Source organism: Poecilia formosa, unplaced genomic scaffold (assembly GCF_000485575.1).
Source record: "Poecilia formosa unplaced genomic scaffold, Poecilia_formosa-5.1.2 Scaffold30, whole genome shotgun sequence".
NCBI classification, from domain to species: domain Eukaryota; kingdom Metazoa; phylum Chordata; class Actinopteri; order Cyprinodontiformes; family Poeciliidae; genus Poecilia; species Poecilia formosa.
In genome coordinates this window covers 3,535,796-3,560,835 of record NW_006799969.1, presented here as the reverse complement: position 1 = coordinate 3,560,835, position 25,040 = coordinate 3,535,796, and the positions used below count along the sequence as shown (strand labels likewise).

At 37.7% G+C, this 25,040-nt stretch overlaps 2 protein-coding genes and 1 long non-coding RNA gene across 6 annotated transcripts; 1 reads left to right on the top strand and 2 right to left on the bottom strand.

Annotated features, from left to right (window-relative positions):
- Nucleotides 1-292: 292 nt before the first annotated feature.
- fam161b (FAM161 centrosomal protein B) lies at nt 293-9,920 on the bottom strand. Of its 4 annotated transcripts, none has more exons than XM_007549330.2 (10): nt 9,767-9,920; nt 9,381-9,486; nt 8,349-8,540; nt 7,764-8,251; nt 5,006-5,319; nt 3,651-3,769; nt 2,967-3,134; nt 2,774-2,873; nt 2,549-2,691; nt 293-2,303 (listed from the first exon to the last, which is right to left on the bottom strand). In XM_007549330.2, the coding sequence occupies exons 3-10, from the start codon at nt 8,528-8,530 to the stop codon at nt 2,222-2,224; spliced, it is 1,596 nt and encodes a 531-aa protein (XP_007549392.1). In that variant the 5' UTR covers nt 8,531-8,540; nt 9,381-9,486; nt 9,767-9,920; the 3' UTR covers nt 293-2,221. The 4 variants fall into 4 exon arrangements, with proteins under 4 accessions (XP_007549392.1, XP_016525602.1, XP_016525603.1 ...); XM_016670116.1 differs by having other exon boundaries at nt 8,337-8,540; nt 9,767-9,918; XM_016670117.1 differs by lacking the exon at nt 9,381-9,486 and having other exon boundaries at nt 8,337-8,540; nt 9,767-9,918.
- A 63-nt stretch (nt 9,921-9,983) lies between these two features.
- coq6 (coenzyme Q6 monooxygenase) lies at nt 9,984-24,259 on the top strand. Its single transcript, XM_007549329.2, has 12 exons — nt 9,984-10,366; nt 10,561-10,695; nt 12,365-12,423; nt 16,682-16,808; nt 19,039-19,169; nt 19,253-19,360; nt 20,095-20,157; nt 20,250-20,357; nt 21,210-21,412; nt 21,577-21,692; nt 23,463-23,629; nt 24,133-24,259. The coding sequence occupies exons 1-12, from the start codon at nt 10,165-10,167 to the stop codon at nt 24,160-24,162; spliced, it is 1,449 nt and encodes a 482-aa protein (XP_007549391.1). The 5' UTR covers nt 9,984-10,164; the 3' UTR covers nt 24,163-24,259.
- On the bottom strand, nt 22,102-23,456 carry LOC107835914 (uncharacterized). The gene is made up of 2 exons (XR_001661758.1): nt 23,285-23,456; nt 22,102-22,664 (listed from the first exon to the last, which is right to left on the bottom strand). It is a non-coding gene; the product is annotated as an uncharacterized LOC107835914 (long non-coding RNA).
- Nucleotides 24,260-25,040: the final 781 nt, after the last annotated feature.

Genomic DNA, 25,040 nt, shown 5'->3' with positions numbered 1-25,040 from the left:
TGCAATGATCAGTATTACATAACAGGAATAAAGGAATAAATTGTTCATAAAACCCACTACTTTTGCAGAGCTAAGCTTAGGCTAAACCCAGTTTTACATTTTGATATGCAGCAACATGAGTACTGCATGAAAAATGTAGAAATAAGCAAAACATGTTTAATCCTTTGCAGATATGTGACCTAAAATTCACATATGTAAATTTTTTCACAGAGATTCTTTACCCATGTTCATACAACACCATCATAGAGCCTGAACATCTTAAATGCACGGGACACCAGCCCACAAGTGTCTATTATGGCTTGTCCTGATCTCTCCGACGACCCTTTGACTGCGCTTTGAAACATATCCAGACATCCCCGTGTGGTTTGTAAGTAAAAATGATCGCTGAGATTCCTGGCAGCCAGCTGTCAAAGCACAAGAGCACAGCAGAGGCCAGGGCACCAGAGTATTTGATGTGGATTTGTAGGCTTGGAGCAGACAGCAGCACTGGTCTATGAGAAGGCACATGCACTGAGAGGACTGTTTATTTAGCTGGCAGTGTGGCTCTCGAAATAACCGAGAACTTTAAACCATCCATTGAAGAAAAGCCAATCTCAAGCGATTGTTGTTTTTATGAGACTTAAACAATAAAAAACAAATTAAATCAAAGTGTCACAGTATAGTCCTTTTTCAAATTTCGTGTTTGAAAGGCTGCTAATTTTTTTTTTAAACAAATTAAATTATCGTTTTGTTGTGAATATTTATTCTTGTAACATCATCTCAATCATCCTCTAAATTAAAGGCTTCAAACTTTTTGACAAAGCATCTCAAAGCCAAAAGCCTTTTACGTTCCACATGTTTGGAGCGTGCGGTGTGCATTTCTCTGTGTACGATAATGCTAAAAACAAAATGTGTTGCACACTCAGCTCAGGATCAAAATTAAACACAGATTCAAATATAAACATGCAAGCTGTGGCGAAAACACACTTTCTATTGGCACAGTACACAACAGGTATATTTTTGTTATGGTTGTCCTGGTGGAACACCAAACCAAGTTTCAACCATCTCACCCCAAACTATAATATAAAAAAATATGATATGACAAATATGACAAATCTTTATTTATTATTTATTAATTTCCTATAAATCTCAGTTTTTATTTTGTTTCTTATACAGCTATTGTGCAATCTAAGCTGATTTATTCAGTTCAGAGAATGTGCATCAAAGTGTAGCTGCATTTCATAACTTAAATAGTATGACAATTTTTACTTTAATACCCACGAGTAGTTTTGGTTGAATAATTAATTGTTTTTCCATTAATCTTTGCATTTTATAATGTACAAAAACCAATTGTCGAAGTTAAGCATTCAGCCTTGGCCTAAGTCAAGCACCTTCTTGCTCTCTGAAGGTGCGGTCTTGGCTCCATCCATGTTTACAGATATCCTGGGTTGGACAGGATGCTGTTAGGTACATCCTTATTGTGACATGACTACATTTTAAGTGTTATTTTCAAACCAAATTGGACTCACTTTGGTGCATTTGGTGGCTTTTGATTATAAATAGGTCTGCTTTTCTGTGGTTTCGTGCTAATTCTTACTGCTGCTGGTAGATGGCTTTGATCAGTACTGAATTGGGCTGTAGATGTTTTTGCTTGCAGTTCAGTTTTGGAAGAGACTCTCCCACAGGCACTATTTAAGATTTGCAGCCAGATGCTAAATTACCCTAGATAGTAAATCTGTCCCTGAGCCTTTGGAAGATGCTCTTTTTCTACCCAATCCTGACAGCCTGATGTGTCACCAATAAATCTATTTGCTGCAAATTCTCCCAGAGAGGTGTTTTGTAAAGTTCATCTCAGTTTTTATGACGTGTGAATGAAAATAACTTTCAGGGGCACATCGCAGGGTGATTGGTGAAAATGCAATCATTTAATTTAGGTTCAATGATCAAACTAAAACTCTAAACAGAACCACAAAAAACAATGCATATATATTTTACATCCTCAAAAGTCAAGTTTGGAACATGTACTCATGTACAAATGCAAATGTATAAAATGTTATTTTCATTCAGTTCTAAAGATTTTGAGAGTGTAAAGTCGGCATGATTTGTATTTTCATAATTTATAGGTGTACATCCTAAACAATCAGGACCTTGGTGTTCACTGTGACATGAATCATTTTTTAAAAACAGTGTTGTTTTCTAGTGGAGAGACCACAAAAACTCAGCTCTTCCTGAACCCTTTTGATCATGGCATTTCTTCCCCTTTGGACTTCACGCTCTTGTCTTCCACATCTTCAATTTTCTTCCCGTCTTCTACATTTTCCTCCCTAAATCAGATATTTTGGGTTAGAAAATGCCTATATTATAATTACGTCGAACTTTTACTTGGCTCTGATGGGGTTTTTTTTCTCTATTCTCTGGCGACTGCAGGGAAAGCTCAGAAAATTATGTAATGTAATATAACCAAACCACATGAAGTCCTTGGCTCTCAACAGCAGTGCTATTCATATATTTACCGAATACAGTTGTACTGCACAGTGGAGAAACAAAGCTTGTAAAAAAACTCTTTTACCTGCTTTGAATTTCTTTTTCAGAGCTCGTATCGGTATCATCAAATCTGAATGATTCACCAGTTTCTTCAACAAACTGCTCTTTTATCCCAGTTTTCTCCAGCTTTCTCCTGAATGTCTGCTCTGCACGGGTCTTTGCATTTTTCTGTCAAAAAATCTCTAAGTTACACTAGAGAACAGCCACATTATTGCATTTTGTAATAAAGTGTTAGCTTTAAGTAACGTACCTGTTTCACCTGTTCAAACAAATAAGGCCTCTCACGAACTCGGGCCTTCATGTCTCTTAATTCTCTCATGTAATCTTTCATTCTTTGCAGATCAGCTTCCCTTTAAGTAAGAAAAGATTAGTTTTAACGACTGTTCCCAGCATGTGTGGCTGTTGCAAAGTAACATTCAGAAGTTGAAAGTTGTGAAACTCACCTATGGCGCTGTACATTTCCATTACACACGTCTTTCAGGCTGCTGTGGGGATCCAGCAACTTTGCATGAAGCAGTACAGTCTTCTTCATAGCTTGGGATCTCATCTGGTAGCTTTTTAACCACTCTGCACTCTCTTGGCTTTTACTTTCTCTGATTTCCATTGATTTTCTGTATAGTTAATAATAAAGAGATGTGATTTCAGATCTTTTTTTATGTGTTGAGCAAACAAATTACAGATCAAAAGTGGAGACAAAATCTCTTACAAAGTCTGGAAAAGTCTGAAATTTGGCTTTTATCATTTCTAGGTCAGGATAAGTAATATTTAACATGAAACCATGTTAAGTTATCCTAAATAAATAGCTTAGTTATCCTAACAAAAGGCCCAGATTTTATTAGTTCTCCACTTATTCCATTTTCTAAACAACACATTTTTGGTGCCAGTATTTTCAGTTTAACTTAAAAACTAAGGTTTCATTCTTTCCAAAATAAAAGATGAGTTATTTCACTGATTTTTTTATGAACAATATTTTGTAACTATGAACAATTTGATGGGGGTTGTGGTATTTGAAAGATAAATTTTCATACTCAGATGTCCAAAATGTTCTAAAAAGTTTGGACACATATGATATTAGAAATGTGTAAGAGAGGACTGTCTGTAGTTAACTGCTTAGCAATGCAACTCACCTGATGGCGACACAGCGCTGCCTCACAGCATCTGTGATGTACGTGGGAAGAGTGTCTGTAGATGTCAGTGTTAGGGCTCCAAGTGACTTGCTCCTACCGAGATTATTCATTTTAGAAACCTGTAGAAGTAAAGAACCAGAAACAACAGGGTCTGCGATCAGCTGGCTGGAAACTAAAACAAAAAAATTTTAATTGCTTCAGAAAACACAAGGTATATAACCAGCGCCATGTTTTTGCTTTTGTTTTTTATGTTCGTTATTATTAACAACTAATCACTTTTAGAGCACTGTGCATGAGAAAGATGCAAAATCTAAACGGATGTTTCCAAGAATCTTTTTTCCACTATTCTGAAACATTATCCACGTTAAGAAAAACCTGTATTACTTTGAGGTAATGTCAAGCAATCTTTTTAGACCTACTGACATGTTTAGTAAGTTACCTGTACTCTCTACCTGCAATTTCAGTGAACTCAAGAAGAAGATAGGCAGAAAACATTCAGTGATCACAAAGTTTAATCACTGATGCAATATATAAAAACATTCTCCACACACCATACCAATTAGTCCAAAAAATGTTTTGTGCAGATGTTTATCACTTGGTGCAATTTTGCCTATTTCTTGTCAAGTACAGTAAAAATGTAATATCCAAGACTTGACATATTCTTAATCTCAGCCTCACTACACATTATTTGGGAGTACTGTGAACACAAAAATCTGTTTTTTTTAATTTAGTTGGAGAATAACAGTGTCACATTCATAAGGGAGATTCTTGTTACATAAAAGTGAAAGGCAAAGTAGGAGAATAAAACTGAAATGATTTGCTTCCAGAAATAATAACAAAGACAAAATGCTAAATTTGAGGAGATAAATGAAGCCACAGATTAGGAAATCTGAGGTCAGAAGCATTACATCTATGAAGTGCCAAACTAATTGAAAATAAAAATGGTTCAGGCTTGATAACATGGTGGGTGGATATGTTTCAAACTATCCATCAAGCAGAGAAGGTGTGAGGGACTTAAAAAAAAAAAAGTGGTGCAAAACCATAACATGAAACTATCTGGTGTGCTGAAGGTCTAAAAGTCTTCTGCTAATCCAGTTATTTTTATACATAAAACCTACAAGATGAAATTGATCATATACAGTTACTTTAAAGGATTAAATGAATCACATAGGAATAGGAATACATAGGAATTATATCCTATGTAATCAGATTTAAAAATATATTTTTAAATAATTCACTCCACATAAAATAGTTTTCTCTAAAAAAATAATAAAAAAAATAAAATAAACATTCTTGATTTATGAAATTTGTCTGAATTAACATAGAATTTCTCATCTTCTTAAAAAAAAGTTCACCTGTGAGGTTTCTGGTGGTTTTTTATATTTCCTTGCAGGAAGAGCAGATGTCCTCAAGAAGAAGGGCTGACACCTTGTTACATCTTGACTCTGCTTTTTCTCCAGTGCTTCCCTTTGCAAAGCCTTGTGCAGACTTTTAAAATCTGGGACGTCGGGTATGATTTTTGGCTTGAATGTCGGCTCCTCGTCCAAGAAACCCAGCTTTTTTTTCCTGGTATGATCGGCGCTGCGAACTTTCGGGCACCCAGCCTGAGCCGGATTCTGTTGTGTCGACGCTATTTGTAACTGGACGTTTCTGCAAACTTCCTGCTGATCTGTGCAGAGATATGAGCCGCATCACTTGCATGTCTCTGTCAAATATTAATTAAAAAGTGCTGAACAAATTATTAATTTTTACTGTCATTTAAAAAGGGATCTTGGCAGGAAAACCACTAAGTGATTCCCAGAAGGGAAACCTTAATTAATCTCAAACCAAACTTGTTATTACGTTATTACGTTGTTATGTTATGATAATCTTCAGTTAAAACTTTCCTGTTTCAAGGTATCTTCTTGATTACCAATTTTTTTAAATAAAATGTAAAACATAATAGATTTTATTAGAAGCAAATTACTATTTCTATTGTTACTAAAATGATACACCATGTTTATTATTAATGTTATGTTAGAAATTGTGGATTTACTGCAACAAATGCAGTTGACTCAATATACACTGAAAAAGCATGGAAAACCTTGAATAACTCCAGGTATCTTTGGCCTCTCATCAAAAGAAACTTTTACTGCAAAATCGATATGATGGAAAAATCATGTGGTTTAAAACTGGTACTTTTTACTGACCTAGAACACGATGCATCTCATCGCTGTGGTTCTGGTCTGGATTATGCTTTACCTTGCTTTGGTACTGGCAGGATGCCAAGGCTCTTGTCGGACTTATTACTCCCGGAATTTTATGTTGAAACTAAACAGGCCAGAGCCTGTTTAGTTTCAACAAAAAAATTCGTTTCCATGGAATTTTTATCCATGGAAAAATGCGAAATGCGAAACGCGAAATGCGAAACGCGAAATGCGAAAAGCGAAAGCGACGGAAAATAGGACAAATCAGGCCAATCAGTGTGATGATACGTCTTAAAAAACGAGGCCTAAATCGCATCCCTCTTCCTTCTGTTTAATATTCAGTCACTAAGGGGCAAAGTTGATGAACTACAAGCCAATGTTATAAAGGTTAAAAAGTCAAATTAGGCTTGATAGTTTTAGTTCAGAACTATCTCTCTGTGCCTTCAACTGTCAATGTATTCGTTGATCCAGCTGATATTAAAAATTCCCTCAGGAAAAGCAAACCTAATAAAAGTCCCGGCCCAGATTTTATTTCAGGGAGACTTTTAAATATGCACACAGCAACTTAGTGGTGCATTTTATTATATTTTTAAACCGTCTCTGGAACTGGGAAAAATTCCCTATGTATGGAAAAGAACTATCATTATTCCCAAAAGTAAAAGCTCCTAAAGAGCTAAGTGATTTTCGCCCCATAGTCCTAACATCGTTAGTAGTGAAGGCAATCAAAAGAAAAAGAACTACAGCTTCAAGTTAAGAAACACTTGGATCCGATGCAGTTTGAGTTTGCATATAGAGGATGGCGCCGTCACTCTCCAGAATCTACCCTATAAACATCTGGAAGACTCAAAGACCCAAGCAAGACTTTTGTTCAAGGACTTCTCATCTGCTTTCAATACAATAACACTCTAAATTCTGCAACATAAACTCTTAACTCAATGTGTGTTTTTTACCTTCTCCTATTTGATCTCTACACTGTAGAAGAATCTACCCAAACAGACACATTCTGAAATTTACTGACGACGCAGTGAACCTTATTCTGTTGCAAAATATAGAAGCCGTGTTGTTGATGACTTTGGTCAGTGCATTAAAATTAATTTAAAACTGAACATTACAAAAGCAAAAAATATTAACATTGACTTCCGTAAAGCACCTCAGCCCCCATTCCCTGGGGGGGGCCTTTAATATGAACACTGATCAAATCTATAAAAAGGGGCAGGAGAGACTGTATTTTTTTAAGAAAGCTAAATATTTTTAGGATTATGAGCCTCTTTTATAAGTCTTTTATTGAATCCGTCTTTGGAAACTTAAATGTCCAGAATAAAAACTGTCTACACAAAATTGTTACTGTGGCAAAGAAGATATTTGGGATAGCCCAATCTCTCCTTAATGACATTTTTATTTGTCATACTGCTCATAAGTCGAGGCTCATCCTACACTGTCCAGACAATCCTTTAGATATGGAGTTCCAGCTTCTTCCCACTGGACAAAGGTTCAGGCTTCCTAGGATTATAAGCAACAGATGGAAGAACTCCTTTGTATCCACAGCAATCAGGTCCCTAAATGTGTGTGTTACAATTCCGTTTTATATATTTATGAATTGGTGATTGTATCCTTTGCCTGTTTTTAACATTGTCTATGTATGTTACGTTGTTTTGTATGTTTGAAATATCTGCAAAACAAATTTCCCCCTGGGGGGAATAAAGGAATAACAATAAAGGAACTGAAACCCGTTCTATATGTTGATACAGGTCACCAACCCAGGCCTGTTAATGGCAAAATTACCATTAATCTCTTAGAGTTTAGAAGGCAACAAAGCACAAGTAAACAAAAAAACATTTGGTCCAAATTAGCTTCTTGCACTATTTCTTCCCACAGGTTATCAGTATGTACTTTAAAACAATACAACCCAGTGAAAAAGAAGACCCACCTTTCTGCTGTCTTGAACCCTTCATGTTTCTGTGGAATGTTTTCTGAACACAAACACTGTTTTTTGGATCCGAAGAGACTCGGTTTATCACTGCCGTGACCTTCTCTCTTTTGTTTTTGTCTCTTTCCTCAAAGCTGAAAGGTTTCTGAATGGAGAGCAGGAACTCCTTTCTCTGCTCATGGCCCTGTTTCCTCTCATTCTCTCTAACCTCCATCATCTCCTGGTAGATGGGCTGAATAACGTGGCCCGGGACAGGAACAGCGCCAAACTTCTTCTTGCACTCAGCCTCTTCCTCCTCTTCTTTCTTCTGCAGTGTTGTTTTAGATGAAGGACACCTTTCACAATGCTGTGCCCTTATAGAACAGTGCTTTGAGTTTGTTGACGGTACCATGGATAGAGAAAACATATTAGGCTTTTGTTTGTGATACTGGAAAGCCTTCTTGTCTGAATTAAGAGCAGATGCAGGGGTGGATCTCCTTTCTACAAATCTGAAAAACAGTAAGCACATTTTAATGAGATAGATCATTATTTAATAAAACAAAATAGACAATTGTGTGCTTCACATGCTCTAACCTTTCATCATACTTCTGATTTTTGTCTGATGACAAGAGAGTGTTCTGATGAATCCTTTTATCCAGCTCTTCTGTCTGTCTGCTCTTTGTTTCCTGCAGCTGCAGCTGAAGGGCCGTTCTCAAAGCCTTGAGGTGAGCCTTGAGCATCAGCTCTGATCGGAGTCTTTCCACAAGCAAAATGTCACATTCTGACATTTTTATTTCTCTGTTTTAAAGCACAAAAACAAAACAAAACAAAACAAAAAACAGACAGAAAAAATATAGTGAGACAAAGCCAAAATAAAAGCTAAGTTGGATTACTGACAACATGCAAATTTTATCGGAAAAAAAAAATAGAAATGACCAAATGAATAGAGTTGAAAAAAACAGAAGGTCAGAAATAATTAACACATGGCTTTAAGAGTCAGATCTGTTACTCAAGATAATCTTCACATTTTGTTGGTACTAAATTGTTGAAGAAAGAATCATTGCCATTTACTTACACATTTTGTCACATTCAAATCCCAATGCATTTTGCTGGGATTTTAAGTATTGTGAATGGGAAGGAAAAGATAGATGTTGTTCAACAATATAAAATATTTGTGCATAAGTAAGTAAGGAAGAATAGGTGACTTGCAGTCAGAAAGTTATGAATTTGACTTCAGCCTCTTCCTGCTGGCATGTGTCAAGCCCTTGAAGTTGCAAACCAATCTTTGTATCAATGTAGTAATGTCTGTGCAGCTCAAGGATAAAAACACTCTAAGTTTTAAGTATCATTTGTATTTACCCTCTTAAATAAAGTCCCTGCAAATCCCTTCGTGTGAGGAAAAGAACAGTAAACAATCAACTACTGTTTAATTCACCTTTCAAATTAGTAAACAATCAATACAATATTTTTTGAACCACTGGTTAATCCAAATAATAATAATAATCAAAATAGGGAGCATACTCTTTTCTTAAGGTTTTGGAAAATTAAAATAAGGTGCACCGATCAGACTGGACTAAAGTTAAGCTTTTTGGCCTAAATAAGCACGAAAGGTGGGGGGAAATCTAAATTCTGTCCTACCTTGTGTCGATTAAGTTTGTTTGCAATGCTCTAAGTCATTTTTTCTCAGTTTGATTGCTCGAAATTGTTTAATTGTCTTGATTGTGTCGTCGTTGGAGACATGTGACTGACAAAATAAGAAGATAAGTAGGCAACACGTAAAATATCACAATATTCAGGTCACTGAAAAAGTCCAGCGCACGGCGCCATCTCTGTGTATGCTGCCATGGCAACAACACATCGGCGTTCTCAGCGAAATAAAAATAAATCCGGGTCAGAAAAGCTGGGTTTTTCTGTATTTATGCATACATGTGTGGAAACTTTTTCATATATGTTTTAACGCTCATAAGCGGCTAACAAGCAAAACGAGTCGAATATATTTTACAAACTAACAATAAGCTACTAACCTGGAAACAGATGACTTTCAGGAAGTGTATCCCTCTTTCGAAGCGTACTCCAAACTTTACGTAAAGCATATTAGTTGAGTCATGAAATAAATTTATTTTTAACACGCTTGAAGTGAGCCAAATGCGAGTTTTGGCAGCATTAGCGCTGCTTGTGGACAAAAGCGAAACGTCACTTATTACAGACGTAAATTACGTCGATTGTGATTGGACGGGAACCCGGAAGCAGTTCTTTTTGGAGCGCTTGCTTGTCAACACAACATGGCTGGATTACAGAGAGGACACAGCTGTCTTTATTAGGACATATCCAAGGAGAGACTTTCTCTCTGGTTGCTGTATGACGGCGTTCGGACTTCCGGACTTACTTTTCTTTAATGTGATATCAGACTGAAGAAAAAATAATGCACAAGCTCACAAAGGCACCACTAGTCCTAAACGGACTGGGTCGATGTCTTATAACAGAGAAGCACTTACCAGCTGTAAATATCATCAGGAGAGGATTGGTGTGTTCAGAAAATAGGACAGATTCTTCTAAAACTGAGGTATATGATGTGATTATATCCGGGGGAGGGATGGTTGGATCTGCAATGGCTTGCTCCCTAGGTGAGTTTGACTTATTATACTAATTTAGGCAATTTGCTTTTAACTAGACTCATTAAAGATATCCATCCCTCTAAAAAATAATAACAGCATTGGGTAATGTGTCTGCACCACATTATAATCAAACAGACTTAAGCATATGTGAAGGCTGTTATTTTCATGCAGGATCTATAATTAATATGATACAATTCTCATAGGCATGGATCCCAACTTGGCAGGAAAGAAGATTCTGCTCCTAGAAGCCGGCCACAAGAAAGTAATGGACAGAGTGCCTGACACCTACAGCACCAGAGTCAGCTCCATCAGTCCAGGATCAGCCACACTCCTCAGCGGTACAGTAGGCAGTTTAACACAAAGCAATCAACCAAACCTGATATTTTCTATCTTATTTGTCTCATTCTAAACATGTTGTATGCTGTGGGTGTGTGTGTGACCTTTAAATGGCCCCACATGGTAAGTTAGGGATCAGACATTCAGTTACTCAGGCTTAGCAGGGATCAGTCTCCTGACAGCCAAGAGGTTTTTCTGAACACCACTGTGAAGGTTAAAGTCAGGAAAAGTGAGGATCGAGGAGTTGAATCTGTTGGCTGTTTGATGCCTTCATTTTTCTTCTAAAATATAAATTTAAAAAAAATGCATATTTTCAGATTTTCTTTCTTTGCACTTAATAATTTGCATTTATCTTAAATAGCAATAGGCTGCTTATAATCATTTTAATGAGCTGCCATATAAAATACTGGAGGGAATAGAGTTTTCAGTGACTGTAAGGAGCTTAGAATAATGCAGTCATTTATCCAATACTGCATACTGCTGGTCAGCTGGCTGAAAAAAGATTAATCCCCCTTTCCCTCGCTTACAATTACAACAAATTCAGGTGTGTGAAATTTCCCAGTTATTAATACCAAGAACCTTTGTGTTGTTGAAACGGTAGGAGCTCTGATTGAAACTTCTAATAAGCAGCTAACTGCAGGTTCTACCTAATCAGATATCATAACAAGCAACTCTAATTTATGACCGAGTCAAAAATTAGAGTTGCTTGTTATGTCTTTCCATTCACCCCTCAACACATAGTTTTCCGGTTATTGTGTTGTGGGGAGAACAGGCGCATCAGGGATACCCAGACACCTCTCACCCCAGTAAGACTCTCCAGCTCATTCTGGGGAGTCTCAAGTCATTCCAAAGCAATAAAAGATGTGCAGTTCCTTCGGTGCATTTTGGCCTGCCCTTCGGTCTCCCCAATAACAAAATATTCTAATACGCTTATATAATAATAATGAATATGTTCAGCTTTCATGTTTTAATTTGAACAATGAGATTGTGTTATACAGTTCTCATAAATTATTGTGGTAATACATACTGTGATAACTTGAAAATGTGATCAATTTACAAAAGGTTATCTTCAACATGTGAGAATCCCATACTAGCCCATGACAAATCTTATATAATCTCCTCGTCTCTCCAGTATAATAAACATTAAATGGAGCATTTTTTATTTTTTTATTTTTTTTTTTTTTCAAAATGATTCTTTATAGGATTGTTGGGATTAAATTGTATTTGTTTGGGGCTACAAGTTGTCACTACAATATTTGAAATAAACACAGTTGTGCAAGGTGGAGGAATGCGCACAAAACTCTGTATAAATGTGAAACATTGTTTAGCTTTGACCTCGATCCCCTCCACTGGCACTTATGCAAAATGTAAAAGGTTGACCAATAACTTGTTTATGGAACCACTATTCTTCTGGCTTCTTACTATAAACGTCATACAGTCATTTTGAATATAATTAAGATGTTCTGCATCTCCACTTCTTTATGATGTAGCAAAAGAAAACTTTATGACTTATAAAGTTTTCAACAAGGTTGGAGAGTTTTGGTGTCAAATTTAATTTTAAACCTGAGAACCTACCATTACATTTTTATTTCTTTTTGATAGGTTTCATATTTTTAGTTGCAGATATTTTCAGGAGTATCTTCTAATGTAAAAAAAATATATTTTTTGCAGGTATTGGAGCATGGGAGCAAATCACAAGGATGAGATGCAAACCCTATAAAAGGATGCAGGTAGATTTATATGTTAATTACGACAAAACATTGTTGATTTTATTTATGTAAGAAAATGATAGAGGCAGTGCCCTGGAATCAGTGCTTATATTCTTGAAGTCTTTCTCATTTTATTACACTAAAATTACATGTTTCTTTGTATTTCACTGCAATTGACCAGGGATCTGTGGGGCCAATTGGTCCAAAATGACATAGCATTGAGCACTTAAATCTAAAAGTAGTAAAAATGTCAATTTTAACAGCTTTTTAATGTATTAAAAAGCCGTATAACGGCATAAAATTTTAAGACAAAGGTGAAGAACTTCTCTTTTGCACAAATTTAATGTTTTTATGTTCTGAAACCTCAAAATAGAAATAAAAATATGCTTCTTTACCAATATTAAATGTTATATATTGTAGGTATTTATAAAACATTATATTTTTACATATTTTACATTACATTTTTTTTTCAAATGTCATGTTGGATCATTTGCAGCTCAAGTTACATTTGTTTATCATGAGTAGTAGCAAAAATCTCTGTCTGGATAGTACAGGTTGCTGATCCATTGGACAGAAGATCACAATGAAACATATAATTGTGAAGTGGAGAGAAAATTGCAACATTGTTTTTCAAATAAAAAAAGGTGTGGTGTGCATTTGTTTTTAGCCCTTTACTCTGATGCCCATAAAATCCAATGCAATCAACTGCCTGCTGTGTTATTAATAAATAAAGTTCATCTGTGTAATTTAATCCCAGTATAAATCCAGCTGTTGGTGAAGATCTCAGAGTTTTATAGAGAACATCACGGAACAAACAGCAACATGAAGACCAAGAAAAACACTAGGCAGGTCAGGGCCACAGTTCTGGAAAAGTTTAAAGGATGGTTAAGTTATAAAATAATATCCCAAGCTTTGAAAATCTCACAAAGCTTGTTTTACTCCACCATGTGAGAATGTAAACACTGTGACACAATTGCAAAACCCACGAGGACATCTGTGAGTGGTAGAAAACTAAACATGCACTGAAGTTACCACCTGGTAACAAGGTGGTAGGAGAATGATGCTGAGGGGAAGCTGGTTAGGGTGGGAAGATGAATGGAGGTAATGCTGGACGAAAATAAGATCCGCCCTGTAAAAGACATTTTGTCAGTAGAGACTCAGATGGAGGTTCACTTTCTAGCTGGACAATGGCCCTAAACATACAGCCAAAGTAACACTATGGCTTTATGTGTTACAGCTGCAGTAACATATAATCTGTGTTAACACTGATTATATGTGTACTACGGCTGTAACACATAAAACCATAGTACATGTGTTTAGTTTTCACTAAATACTATCTGGGAAAGGTGTAGCCAAATGTAGAAAAGCTGAACACAAGAAATGATTATGAGACTTGTTTAATTTTGTCAAACATAAAACATGGATAATAATGTTAGGTCATAGAGTCACAAGGGATTGGTGTACAAAACTACAGTTTTGAGCACAAACTGTGTGTGAGAGACAGCCTGTGTTTTCAAATAATGCTATGTTAAATTAATATGCTGCTCGGTGTTCAATTTAGTGCTATTTTATGTTGCCATAAAGTTACAATTTGTAGCAGGTGTTACAGCCTTCAGTTATTATCTTATAATATTAGAGAAACTTTGCTTGCTGAAATAGATGATTGATCGACGAAAGAGTAACCAGAGAAGTAACACTAGTAAAATTCTCTGTTTTTCATACTTTGAGGAGCCACTTTGATGGATATTGGATCACTATTGGCATATTTCTGTTTTTGTATAAACAGCATATTCCGTAATAAGGTGAAAATGCATCTCTGTTAGAGATTTCCTGATATTCACTGTCACTTCAAGATGGGCCATCTCCCGAGATGCACAGAGTAGCGAGAGAACGTGTCAATTTAATTTTTTAACGCAGTTACTCTCCTCCCTTTAGGCTCCTGTGCTTTATTTTGACTTTCGAAAAAACACAATGCGTAAATATATCCTCTGGTACGTCGTGTACCTTTGCATGTCGTATAAATAATTATGGTGGGGCGCCATAGCCAAAACTCACAGGAGCGTTTTTGGTCCCAGTTCAGCCCTGACTCCACCAAAACACCTGAATCAAAAAGATTGAATTACCATTACCTTCTTGGCATGTCAGCAAGTTTCCCAAAGATTTGTTCATTAACAGTTCTTTAGATTCTGGTATGTTGAATCCGGGATGCATCCAATTGTTCCAAGAATACTCATAAATATGTCAGGTATTGGAGCATGGGAGCAAATGTAAAATTTTAGCAGTCACTCTCCGTCCAGTATGACTTTGCTTTTGCGTTTTTACAAAGAAGACTGGACAAAAATTTGCATTTGCAATGCATTGACTCATGGGAGCTCACACACCTTTCAGGTTTTTATTTCTAAAAGAATAAAAATGCAATGTGTTGTTTTCCTTCCACTTCACAACTATGTACTACTTTGTGTTTGTTTATAACAAGATCCCCCCAAAATACATTAAAGTTTATGATTACAACTTTACAAAATGTAAACAAAAAATAAAGGAATAAAGGAATTTACACATTGTGTTTTTTATATTCTGCTACTTTGTTGTTTTGTTAAATATTTAGAAAAGATTGCTCTCCAGTTGACGATATCTCTGTAATGCAAAATATCTCAACAAATTCCCTTGTTATGCAACTTAAAATTTCCCTAATGTCTCCTCCAGGCTCTGTTTTATTGGCATACTTTATGTATTTCTGTCATCCATAAGTTGTAGCACTGTACAATTAGTGGAGAGAAAAATCTGTGACATTCAACTTGTACTCATTCATCCAGATTAATCAGCAGGCAACACAATGCAGCATCATATAATCATGTATACGATATGTAATTGTTCGCATTAAAATAGCAAAAGGTGGTTTCATGTACCATGCATTTCGCTCATTCCTTTGGGCAATTTATGCCCCTTTTTCAGGAGCTCTGCTGCGCCTGTGGCACCCTAAATGCCAAAGAACCTGAGTTATATTTAAAGAAGGCCAATGTCGGGCACATTCAAAGCGCTGAATGGTTCTCTGACTGTGCAAGTTTTATTTATTAAAGCCATGTTTTCTATGACGAGTAACTCATTTTGATGTTTCAAATTGTTACCTCCTCTCCACATCTTCTAATTATGAAGATTCATGTGAACAACGACGAGAAGATGAAAGATTAGGAGAGTGGTTGTTTGCTGCAAAGTTAACCCACTTTACGGCTGCGGGCGCAGCCTCAGTGCCTCTTGTCAGATGTGGTCGCTGTGTACCAAACACTTAACCGCAGGGTTTCTCTTTGGGCCCAAGATGTCATCATGCATTGCCCTACAGTTATTATAGTAGTGTACCTCTCCCATTATACCTTCACTCTTCTACCACTGTTTTGGCTTGTTTGCCACTCAAATTTCAGTCATATACATGTCAACCATAGAGCTGGAAAATATGCAGAGAAGGTCAGCTCTAAATAGTACGCTTTCCCGCTAGTAAAGGCTTCCTGAAATGTCCACAAGGCACTGAGAATTTTGCACGAGATGCAAGAGTTTTCCCACATTTTGTTCTATAAAGTTCTAAGAGGGAATATTCTCTAAAGCTTAGACAAAAAGCAATAACTTATTCAGCCCCAAAGCTCCATCATTTCACCAGCATTTAACAAAACCAAAACAATTTTTGGGCTGGTCTCAGTAAATCTTTCCTCCCAACCACTTATCACAAGTTGCAAACCAACTACCATTAGTGGTTTTACTGTGGGGTATATCCCCCTACTTTATGGCAAGTTGGAAAAAAAAAAAGTAAAAGCAGTGCAGCAGTATATTACTGCAGAATGATGGGTTTTTGTCACCATAGTCACCGTCCAGGAGAGGATTAACCTTGTGCAAACACTTTTCACGCCCTCGTGTTTGACTCTACCGGGGTTGGACATTAGCTTAAAATTATAACTCATTATGCTGCTTTTGGGTTGTGAATAAATATTGACTTACTCTGTAACCTTAACAAACATGTCATTTTTTATTTGTATTTCCCAGTTAGTGTTTGACAAAAACAAATCCACACCAGAAATGTAATTTGGGTTCTTGGTCCCACAGAGCGCCATTAAGATGTAGACACAGCTGTCCATCTTTGTGACAACTGCTAACTTAACCCTCCGGCTTTAATGTTTTTAGCCTAACCTTAATGAAACGCTGCATCTCCCACTCCAGCTATAAATAGAGAAAAGAAAGGATGCGTTCAGTTTTTAGACTTGCAGACCAAAGGCATAACGAGTCTCTCATTTAGGTTTGGGATGCTTGTTCTGATGCCCTGATCACGTTCGATAAAGAGGACCTGCTGGACGAGATGGCATACATTGTGGAGAATGACATTGTTGTGGCTGCGATCACCAGACAGCTGGATGCGATGCCTGGTGAGTACAGGACACAGTGGGAAAAATAAGTATTGAAAACATTGACATTTTTAAATTCACATAGGTCTGTAAGAATCGACATTATCCACACATACAGAGGCAACAACACAAATAAGTCCAAAATGAGAAAGCAGATTGATACAAGAAGTAGATATTAAGCACATGAGGAAAATGAGGTGGAAAAAGGTCAAGAAAGCTGAAGCAGTTTTTCCATAAGAAGGATACTTAATCCAGTAGCTGCACAAGCTATGTTGAAAAAAAGGCCTGCTGGAGCTCTATTAAAGTTTTCTATAGAACATTTAGACAAATCAACAAATAACTGGTAGGATAACTCCCCTGAAGAGGTTTTTACTATTAGTAAAAGTAGTTAAAAATAAAAAGTCATCCAGAGGAAGATGTCTCTTAATGTCCAAAGAGGTTGAAAGGTGGTTGAAATTGATTGATTATCCTCCTACTTCTTTCTTATTTTTAATAGACTTTTCTGGGCTATATTGAGACAAGAATTGATCAACATTAAATAAAAGATGAAATGTCATCAAGCGTTCAGGGAATATTCTGGTGAAATGAGACCAACACTGAATTCTGCACACATTGTTTGGAGAAGTTTTTGTGGGTACATCACCACAAAAACCAACCAACGGAGGTTTGGAAATGGGGACATTATGGTCTGGGGTTGCAGTTTACAATAATGTACTCACAGACTTGATGTAATTGAGGAAAGATGAATGTAGACCTATTTGATGAGACTTTGAAGATGAAACATGGGTGGAAGCTCAGCAAAGTCCCCAAATTAATGTCTAAGGAGTCTAAGAAGAAAGTAAATCTGCTAAAACTACCTGACTTGAACCCAGTTTTAACATTAGGAATAACTAAAGCATAAAAGAGGCCTGAAGAAGATTAAAACTTTCAAGACTTTTTTTTTTGTGGAAGAAAAAAAAATCACACCAGTAATGGATGAGACTAATTTCTCCAGGCAGGAAATGTCTGAAAGTTGACTAACAAAGTCTGTCTTAATAAGTATTTAACCAGTGGAGACATGTTTAGTACCTTTTTTTTCTGCAATAAATGTGAATAAAACATGAAGTTCCACACAGTAGCAAGATTTTCTCTCCAGTTTGCTTAATGAGCGTTGATTTTGGCACCATCTGCATCCCTTCCTGTCCTCTGGTTTTATTTGTCTTCTTTCTCTATGAGTGTTTTTAAAGACAAGCTCTTGGAGCCATCCATGTTTTTCCTTCAAATTCAATAAAAACTCACATTTTGGGACTTGCAGCATCTCGGCACCCTCTGAGGACACGTGCGTTGGTCCAGTGACCTATTTAAAGTTGCCATGTGCTCCTAAGCTCTGCCATCCCTCCCGACACACACAGTCACTTACAGTGTGTGGCTCTGTTGACATCTGAGCAAATAAAAACTCTCTGCTACGTGCTTGACAGTTTAAATGACATATTTATAAACAGTTTTCAACATTTCACACCAAACGGCGGGCATGTGGTCGCGGCACGTTTTTTTGCCTCATGTGCCTCGCATGTGTCCCTGCTCTCATTTTAGCCATCACAGTGTTATGCTGAAGATGCAGTTACATGCAAGAAAAAAAAAAAAGTGCGGTCCCCCCGCCAGCTGTTTTCAATGTAACCATGCGTTCCATCCAATCAGAGAAAACCCATATTTGACAACCGTGTTGCAGGAACCAGTAGCTGCTCTGCGGATCTGGCTCGCGCTCCAAGTCAGCATGAGCCAGAATCCTTCCATGTGTGGGATGTCCAGATGCTGATATTTTTGGGAAAAGTGGCAGCTTTAGTGTAAAAATCTAAGATGCTGGCAGCATTTCCAAAGTGCAGAGTGGCGTGCTTGTAGGTAAACACTATTAGTCAGTGTAGTGCGGCAGGCCAAGGCCATTAAGGAGATTGTCAAATGAAAAGCCTGGCAGTTACCACGTGCCAGCGAGGAAAACCAGTAGTGTTTTATGGGGTGGTTTATAGATCTTTCCCCACTTTGGCTGCAAGATAGGCATCCTTTCCTTTTGCTTTTTTTTTTCTTTTCAGTAGCAAATTACTGATTTAGTAAGATGATGCATTCATAAAGCCAATTTTACCCCTTTTGATGTGAGAAACTCACACATTTTGTAGCTGTATTTTCAGTAACAGTTTTCTTTTGGCTCCTTGTGTATATGCATATATATGTGTGTGTGTATATATAGAAGTCACATGTTCTGTGTTCTTGTTGTCAGAAAACGTGCAAGTTAAGTACAAGTCTAAGGTGGTGAAGTACACATGGCCAATGCCTCATCACGCAGCTGAGTCCATCCCCTGGGTGAAGGTCACTTTGGCTAATGGAGAAACTCTTCAAGCAAAGCTGCTGGTATTTCAAACTGAACCATACAAACAATTACTATTTTTTACATCCTTTCCTTCTGAGTTTTCTACTCTTCTTGTGTTTTGCAGATCGGTGCTGATGGGCCAAATTCAATGGTGAGACAGAAACTGGGAATACCCACAGTCAAGTGGAACTATGACCAGTCTGCTGTGGTTGCAGTGCTACATCTGTCAGAGGTATTATTACTTTTTTAAGGTTTGATGTAATAGGCCAACATAAAGCTTCATAATTATAATACATGGTTTAAACGGGACTTGTTATGCAAATTCACATTTTGCATGTTTTCATGCTTCCACTTGGTTCTCTACTGCTTCTAAAAACAGCTGAAGTGCCTAAAAACACAGGAAACCGCTTTTTGGCAAGATGTTTTTTGGTGTCTGGAAAATGACCCATTTCAAAAACCTCCCAATAAGTTACATTCGACGGGCACTGTTTCATAGCAACCCAGTTCAATGAGCAGCAACCTGTTCAATGAAGCATAATAAATCGAATAAGCCTTTAAGTAAAAATAAAAATGCTAAAAGTGTGGTGTGCATGAATATGCATATATTACTCTATATTATGATAATCATAAATAAAATCCAATCCCATCCAGAGGTCATCTAGTTAGTAAATAAAATCTACAACATCTCAAGCTGTTTAGTCCAACTTCTGAAAATTGCAAGAGTTTTTTTTTCCACAGTTTACATAGGAGATCCAAACATCTGGAAGGACACCCAGTCGAAATCCAGAACTAAATTCAATTGAAAATTTGTGGCAAAGCAAGTGCTTATAACAAACCTCAACTTTTAACATTGCTTGTGGTCGCAACATCCTGAAATGTGTCAAAGTTCAGGCGTTATGAGTATTTTTGCAATGTATCTTTAACATACATTGCAGCAAAACTAATACTTTGGTTTGTGTATTTCAGCCCACAGAGAACAATGTTGCCTGGCAAAGGTTTCTCCCAACTGGACCTATTGCTATGTTACCGGTAATCTTTCTCATTTTTAACAGTCGTAGTTATTTCTTGTAAAGTATCCACCTGTTGCAAAAGTATCTGATGATGCTGCTATCTGTGTGTAGCTTTCTGACACAAAGAGCTCACTGGTGTGGTCAACCAGCCATCACCTTGCAGAGGAGCTGCTGGAGCTGGACGAGGAGAGCTTCGTTGACGCCATCAACTCGGCCTTTGTAAGTCTGGAATTGCCTGGCTTTATTGATTACGAGGGGAAATTACTCATTTGTTGACTCCTTCCCAGGTATTAAATATTAGTGAACACAATAAGCTATATAAAACTTAAAAAATATATATATTTATAGGTCTGATATTGTAATTTAAATATGACTAAATATAAAAATAAAGAATCAAAATGAAATAATAACAAACATTCACATGGAAATATACCCTAAATCTATCAATTTGTCCAGAGAAAACTTAGACCCAACAGTCTCACTTCTGTTTTATTTACAGTCAGTATTCAGGTCAGCCAGTGAGATGTTGCAACATTTCTGTCTTTGCTTGTGGGGGGGATTCTCCAAACACCTGCATGTTGACCTCTTTTTGAGTGACTCACACAAACATCTTCGTTGAAGTTTGGGCCAAAACCAAATAGAATAATAATAATAATTTCCCTGCAGGAATGATATACCTCTGTGTGTTTTTTCTACATTTGGGAGAACCTCCGTTTTCCCAAGGTGGCTATTTTTACTCGCCCTCCTGATGGATGGGGTCACCACGACTGAGTCACGCTTGGTTTTAAGCCTGGTTTGCTAATTAAACCTGTGGTCTTCCAGTGTCGACCATTACTGCATGGAATGTTTTTCAAACAGAGCTAATTCAACTGCATTGCCTGGCCGGCATCTTCTTTCAATTAGCCGAGCTCCTGAGGCCCTGCCAAACCAGTTAGTTAGGAAGGAGGGGGTGGGAGCTATTTTGCTGGCCTCAAGTTTTTTTTTTTCTTACTCCCTGTGTCAACTAGATTCTCTGTCCACTCATGAGAATAATGCCTGTTTTTTGTCTCTGTGTGAATATGTCTGTGACAGTGGAGCAATGAGAATCAGTCAGACCTAATTGAGACAGCCGGCGCTTTGTTCCGGGACGCCCTGTCAGCCATCATGCCATCCGCCGGTTCACCACGGCAGCTTCCACCAAGTGTGGCGGGGATCGGCCCGAAAAGCAGAGTGATGTTCCCACTGGGAGTCGGTCATGCGTCAGAGTACATCAGGCACAGAGTGGCTCTCATCGGGTAAGACGAGAATACTCTGCACATCATGGCTTCCCACCCCCCCAAAAAAAAATCTGCTTTTTAAACGTTGTACCTGTTTTTAGCTTCTTTATTGTATGAAAGCATGAAATATTGACTGTCTGTGGAGCAGCATGATGTCCACGATGGTATGTTTGTGTTTTCAGAGATGCAGCACATCGTGTCCATCCGCTGGCAGGTCAGGGAGTCAACTTGGGTTTCGGGGATGTGGCTTGCCTCACACATCTCTTGAGCCAGGCAGCTTTTAATGGGAAGGACCTAGGTCAGTGAGAACTTTAAACAGACAACAAGTGGTTTGTTCTGAGCTCGTTTCCATGGCCGCTGTTCCAACACAACGTGTAGTACTAATCTTTAAAAATAAGCAGGTTTTCTGGCTTTCTCATTTTTGTCCTGTTACCGCCACTAAAGCCAATATATTGGATTGAGAATTTATTAAATAGACCAACACAAAGTGGGGTGTAACTCTGAAGGAGAAGGATTTCTGGTTTCCAAAAGTTTGTCCAAATAAAAATCTGAAATCTCTGGCGTATCCCCTTTACTCTAATACCCCTAAATACAATCCACTGCATCAAAATACCATTGGAAGTCACAATAGAACATTAGTGAACATGAAGAAATAATACCGCAGACAGATCGTAGATAAAGTTATGGAGAAGTTTTAAGATAAGCATAGGTTGCAAAACAATATCCCAAACCTTAATCACCTCACAGAGCACTGGAGGAACTGCGCAAATCACAGCTCAGGTGGAAAAATCTGTTGACAGGACACCTATTAGTTTGCACTCTGCAAACCTGTTTTTATGGAAGAGTTGCTAACAGAAGTAAAAAAGAAAGTTGCTGACAGAAAGGAAAGCCACAAGAGATCTCGAGTTTCAAGCCGAACAAAATCCATTCCGGGAAAACAGAAACGGTTAACGTGGAAGAATGTTCTCTGGGCAGATCAGACCAAAATTGAACGTTTTTGACCAACATGCAAAACTAACAGTGCTTATCACACCTTCCCTGCAGTGAAACGTGGTGGTGGCAGCAGCATCCTGCTGGGAAGCTTTAGGAAGGATGGACGGGGCTAAATACAGGGTTATCCTGAAAGAAAACATGTCTAACACGGCAAAAGTCTTGAGACAGAGGTGGAGGTTCATATGGTTTGACGTAAACTGCTAAATGTGCTGCGAGAGCTACAGCAGAGCAGTTTACGTCAAACCATATTCATGTTCTAGAACGGCCTAGTCAAAGTCTACACTTAATTTCAATTGAAATTATTTTTGCGATATTCTGAATCGTGATATACATCTAGTCTAACTGATCTTAAAAGCTCAGGCTCTAGATTAGGGGTCTGTCTGCAACTTTTACAATCCAAAGAGCCATTTTCACCCTCAGTCCAGTGAAATAAAACTCATTTATAATATGTCACCTTTTTGAAAAACGATACATATCGACTATATAAATTTAGTTGTAATTTTTAGACAAAAAAGAACCTTTATTATTCCTTTATTTTAAGACGAGAAAAAAAATAGGTACAAAATTTATATTTTGTTTTGGAAGCCTCAGGTTGCAGAACCCTGCTCTGGACGTACAAAGCTGACAGAGACATACCTAAAAAGACTTGCTGATGAAATTGCAACAAAAGTTGATTCTATAAAATATTGACTGAAAGTGCGTAATAAATTTTAAAACCCATTTGTTATTTGCTTTCCATTTTACAGTTATGCTCTACTTTCTGTTAGACTATCACATAAAAACCCAATAAACAGTCTGAAAACTGTGATTATAAGGTGAACAGTCATTAATAAATTCAGGGTGTGTGAATGTTTTTGCAAGGCGCTAATAATAACAAAGGAACAAAACGAGCAGTACCCTCACTTTAAAAACTAGCAGGCATTGGCAAAAATACCGAAGGTCAAAAAAAAACAAACAAACAATCATTACATACCAAACCGTTAAAATTCTGCAAGCTTCCACCTGACTGAAAACTATAATATGAGCAAGGCTTAATCTCTGAAGTGCTTTAACTCTTAAGATTTTCTGCACACAGGAGCCATACAGCACTTGTTAGAATACGAGACGGAACGTCAGCGGCACAATTTGCCCATGATGACTGCCATTGACCTCATGAAGCGTCTTTACTCCACCAACGCAGCTCCTGCGGTTCTCCTACGCACCTTCGGTCTGCAGGCCACCAACATGCTCCCAACTCTAAAAGTAAGCTTCCACTTCTACTGAGCCAACCTGAGAACATCAACCACCTGTCAAGCCAAAAGCTCCGCCCACTCTGTGGCCCCGCCTTCCGCCCTCTGTTCTGATTACATGGAGCTTTACTGTAGCCGTGTCTATAATTTTAAGGGCTCTGAACCTACTACTATAGCATCTAAGTTTAGCCCCAAATTTAGTGTTACCAAAAGTGTGTGGGTGGGGTGCACTGTTGGCCCCGGGGCAGCGGACAGTGGTGTTGGCTTGCGTTTTCACACTCCTTTTTATTAGTGACCGCTCATGTGAAACGGCTTTATTTCCTACTAAGTGATTCAGACCGACACGACTGTAACTGCTCAGGAAGGCGTTTCACTATGGAGCCGCTAAGTTAAAAGTGACATTTTTTTCCATATTAAATCCTGCGAGTTCACGAGTTTACATTCGGCGCGACTCTGTCCTAACACGCATCTGTGAAGTATGTTGTTTGTAAAATTGTGCCTCATCTCCTCTTTCAGGAGCAGATCATGGCATACGCAAGCAAATGATGCACCTGCAGGGACGTCGTCATCAGTCTTCTCTGAACTTTGAGCTTTAAAAGCTGTAAAGATGAATGTAAAAATAAAATTAAAGCCTCATTATGTATGTCTTCTTTGTGCATGATGTTAAGAAAAATGAATCAAACTACAGGGTCTTCACCTTAAATTAGTTATAATGCATGTCAGTAATTTAGTTCAAAATACAAAGCTCAACTTGATCATTGTATACGGAGTGATAGATTTGAAGTGTTTATTTTTGTACATTTTTGATGGCTTCACTTTCTCCGAACATTAGAGTATTACATAAGAACATACAAAAGGGTTTCTAGTACACAGCCTACTGAAGACAATAGCCATACATATATTCAGTATATGCAATTTTTCGAGGCTCCCTTTCCACAAGTTACTGCATCAGTGTGGCGTGGCATGGAAGCATTTTGCCTATGAACCTGCTGAGGTATTTAGGAAGCCCAGGTTGCTTTAGTAGCAGCTTTAAGCTGCCATGCTGGGTCCAGTGTCTCATCTTCCTCTTTACGGCATAAGCAGATGACATGGCTCCCCAAATCATTACGGACAATGGAAACTTCCTGCTGGACCTCAAGCAGTTTGGATATGTGCCTCTCCACTCTTCCTCCAGACTCTCAGACCATAATTTCCAAATGAAATGCAAAATTGACTTTCCTCTCAAAACAGGGCTTTAAATAACTGAACAACTTTCCAGTCCCTGTTCTCCTAAGTCCTGAATATGTCTGTGTAGTGGCTCTTGAAACACTGTCTCCAGTCTATGCTTTAAACATCTCTTGAGTATGAGTAGGTTTTGCTTCCCAAGCTTCCTGAAGTCAATATTCCTGTTACTTTTGCAACTTTTTTCTTCCACACGACTTTCC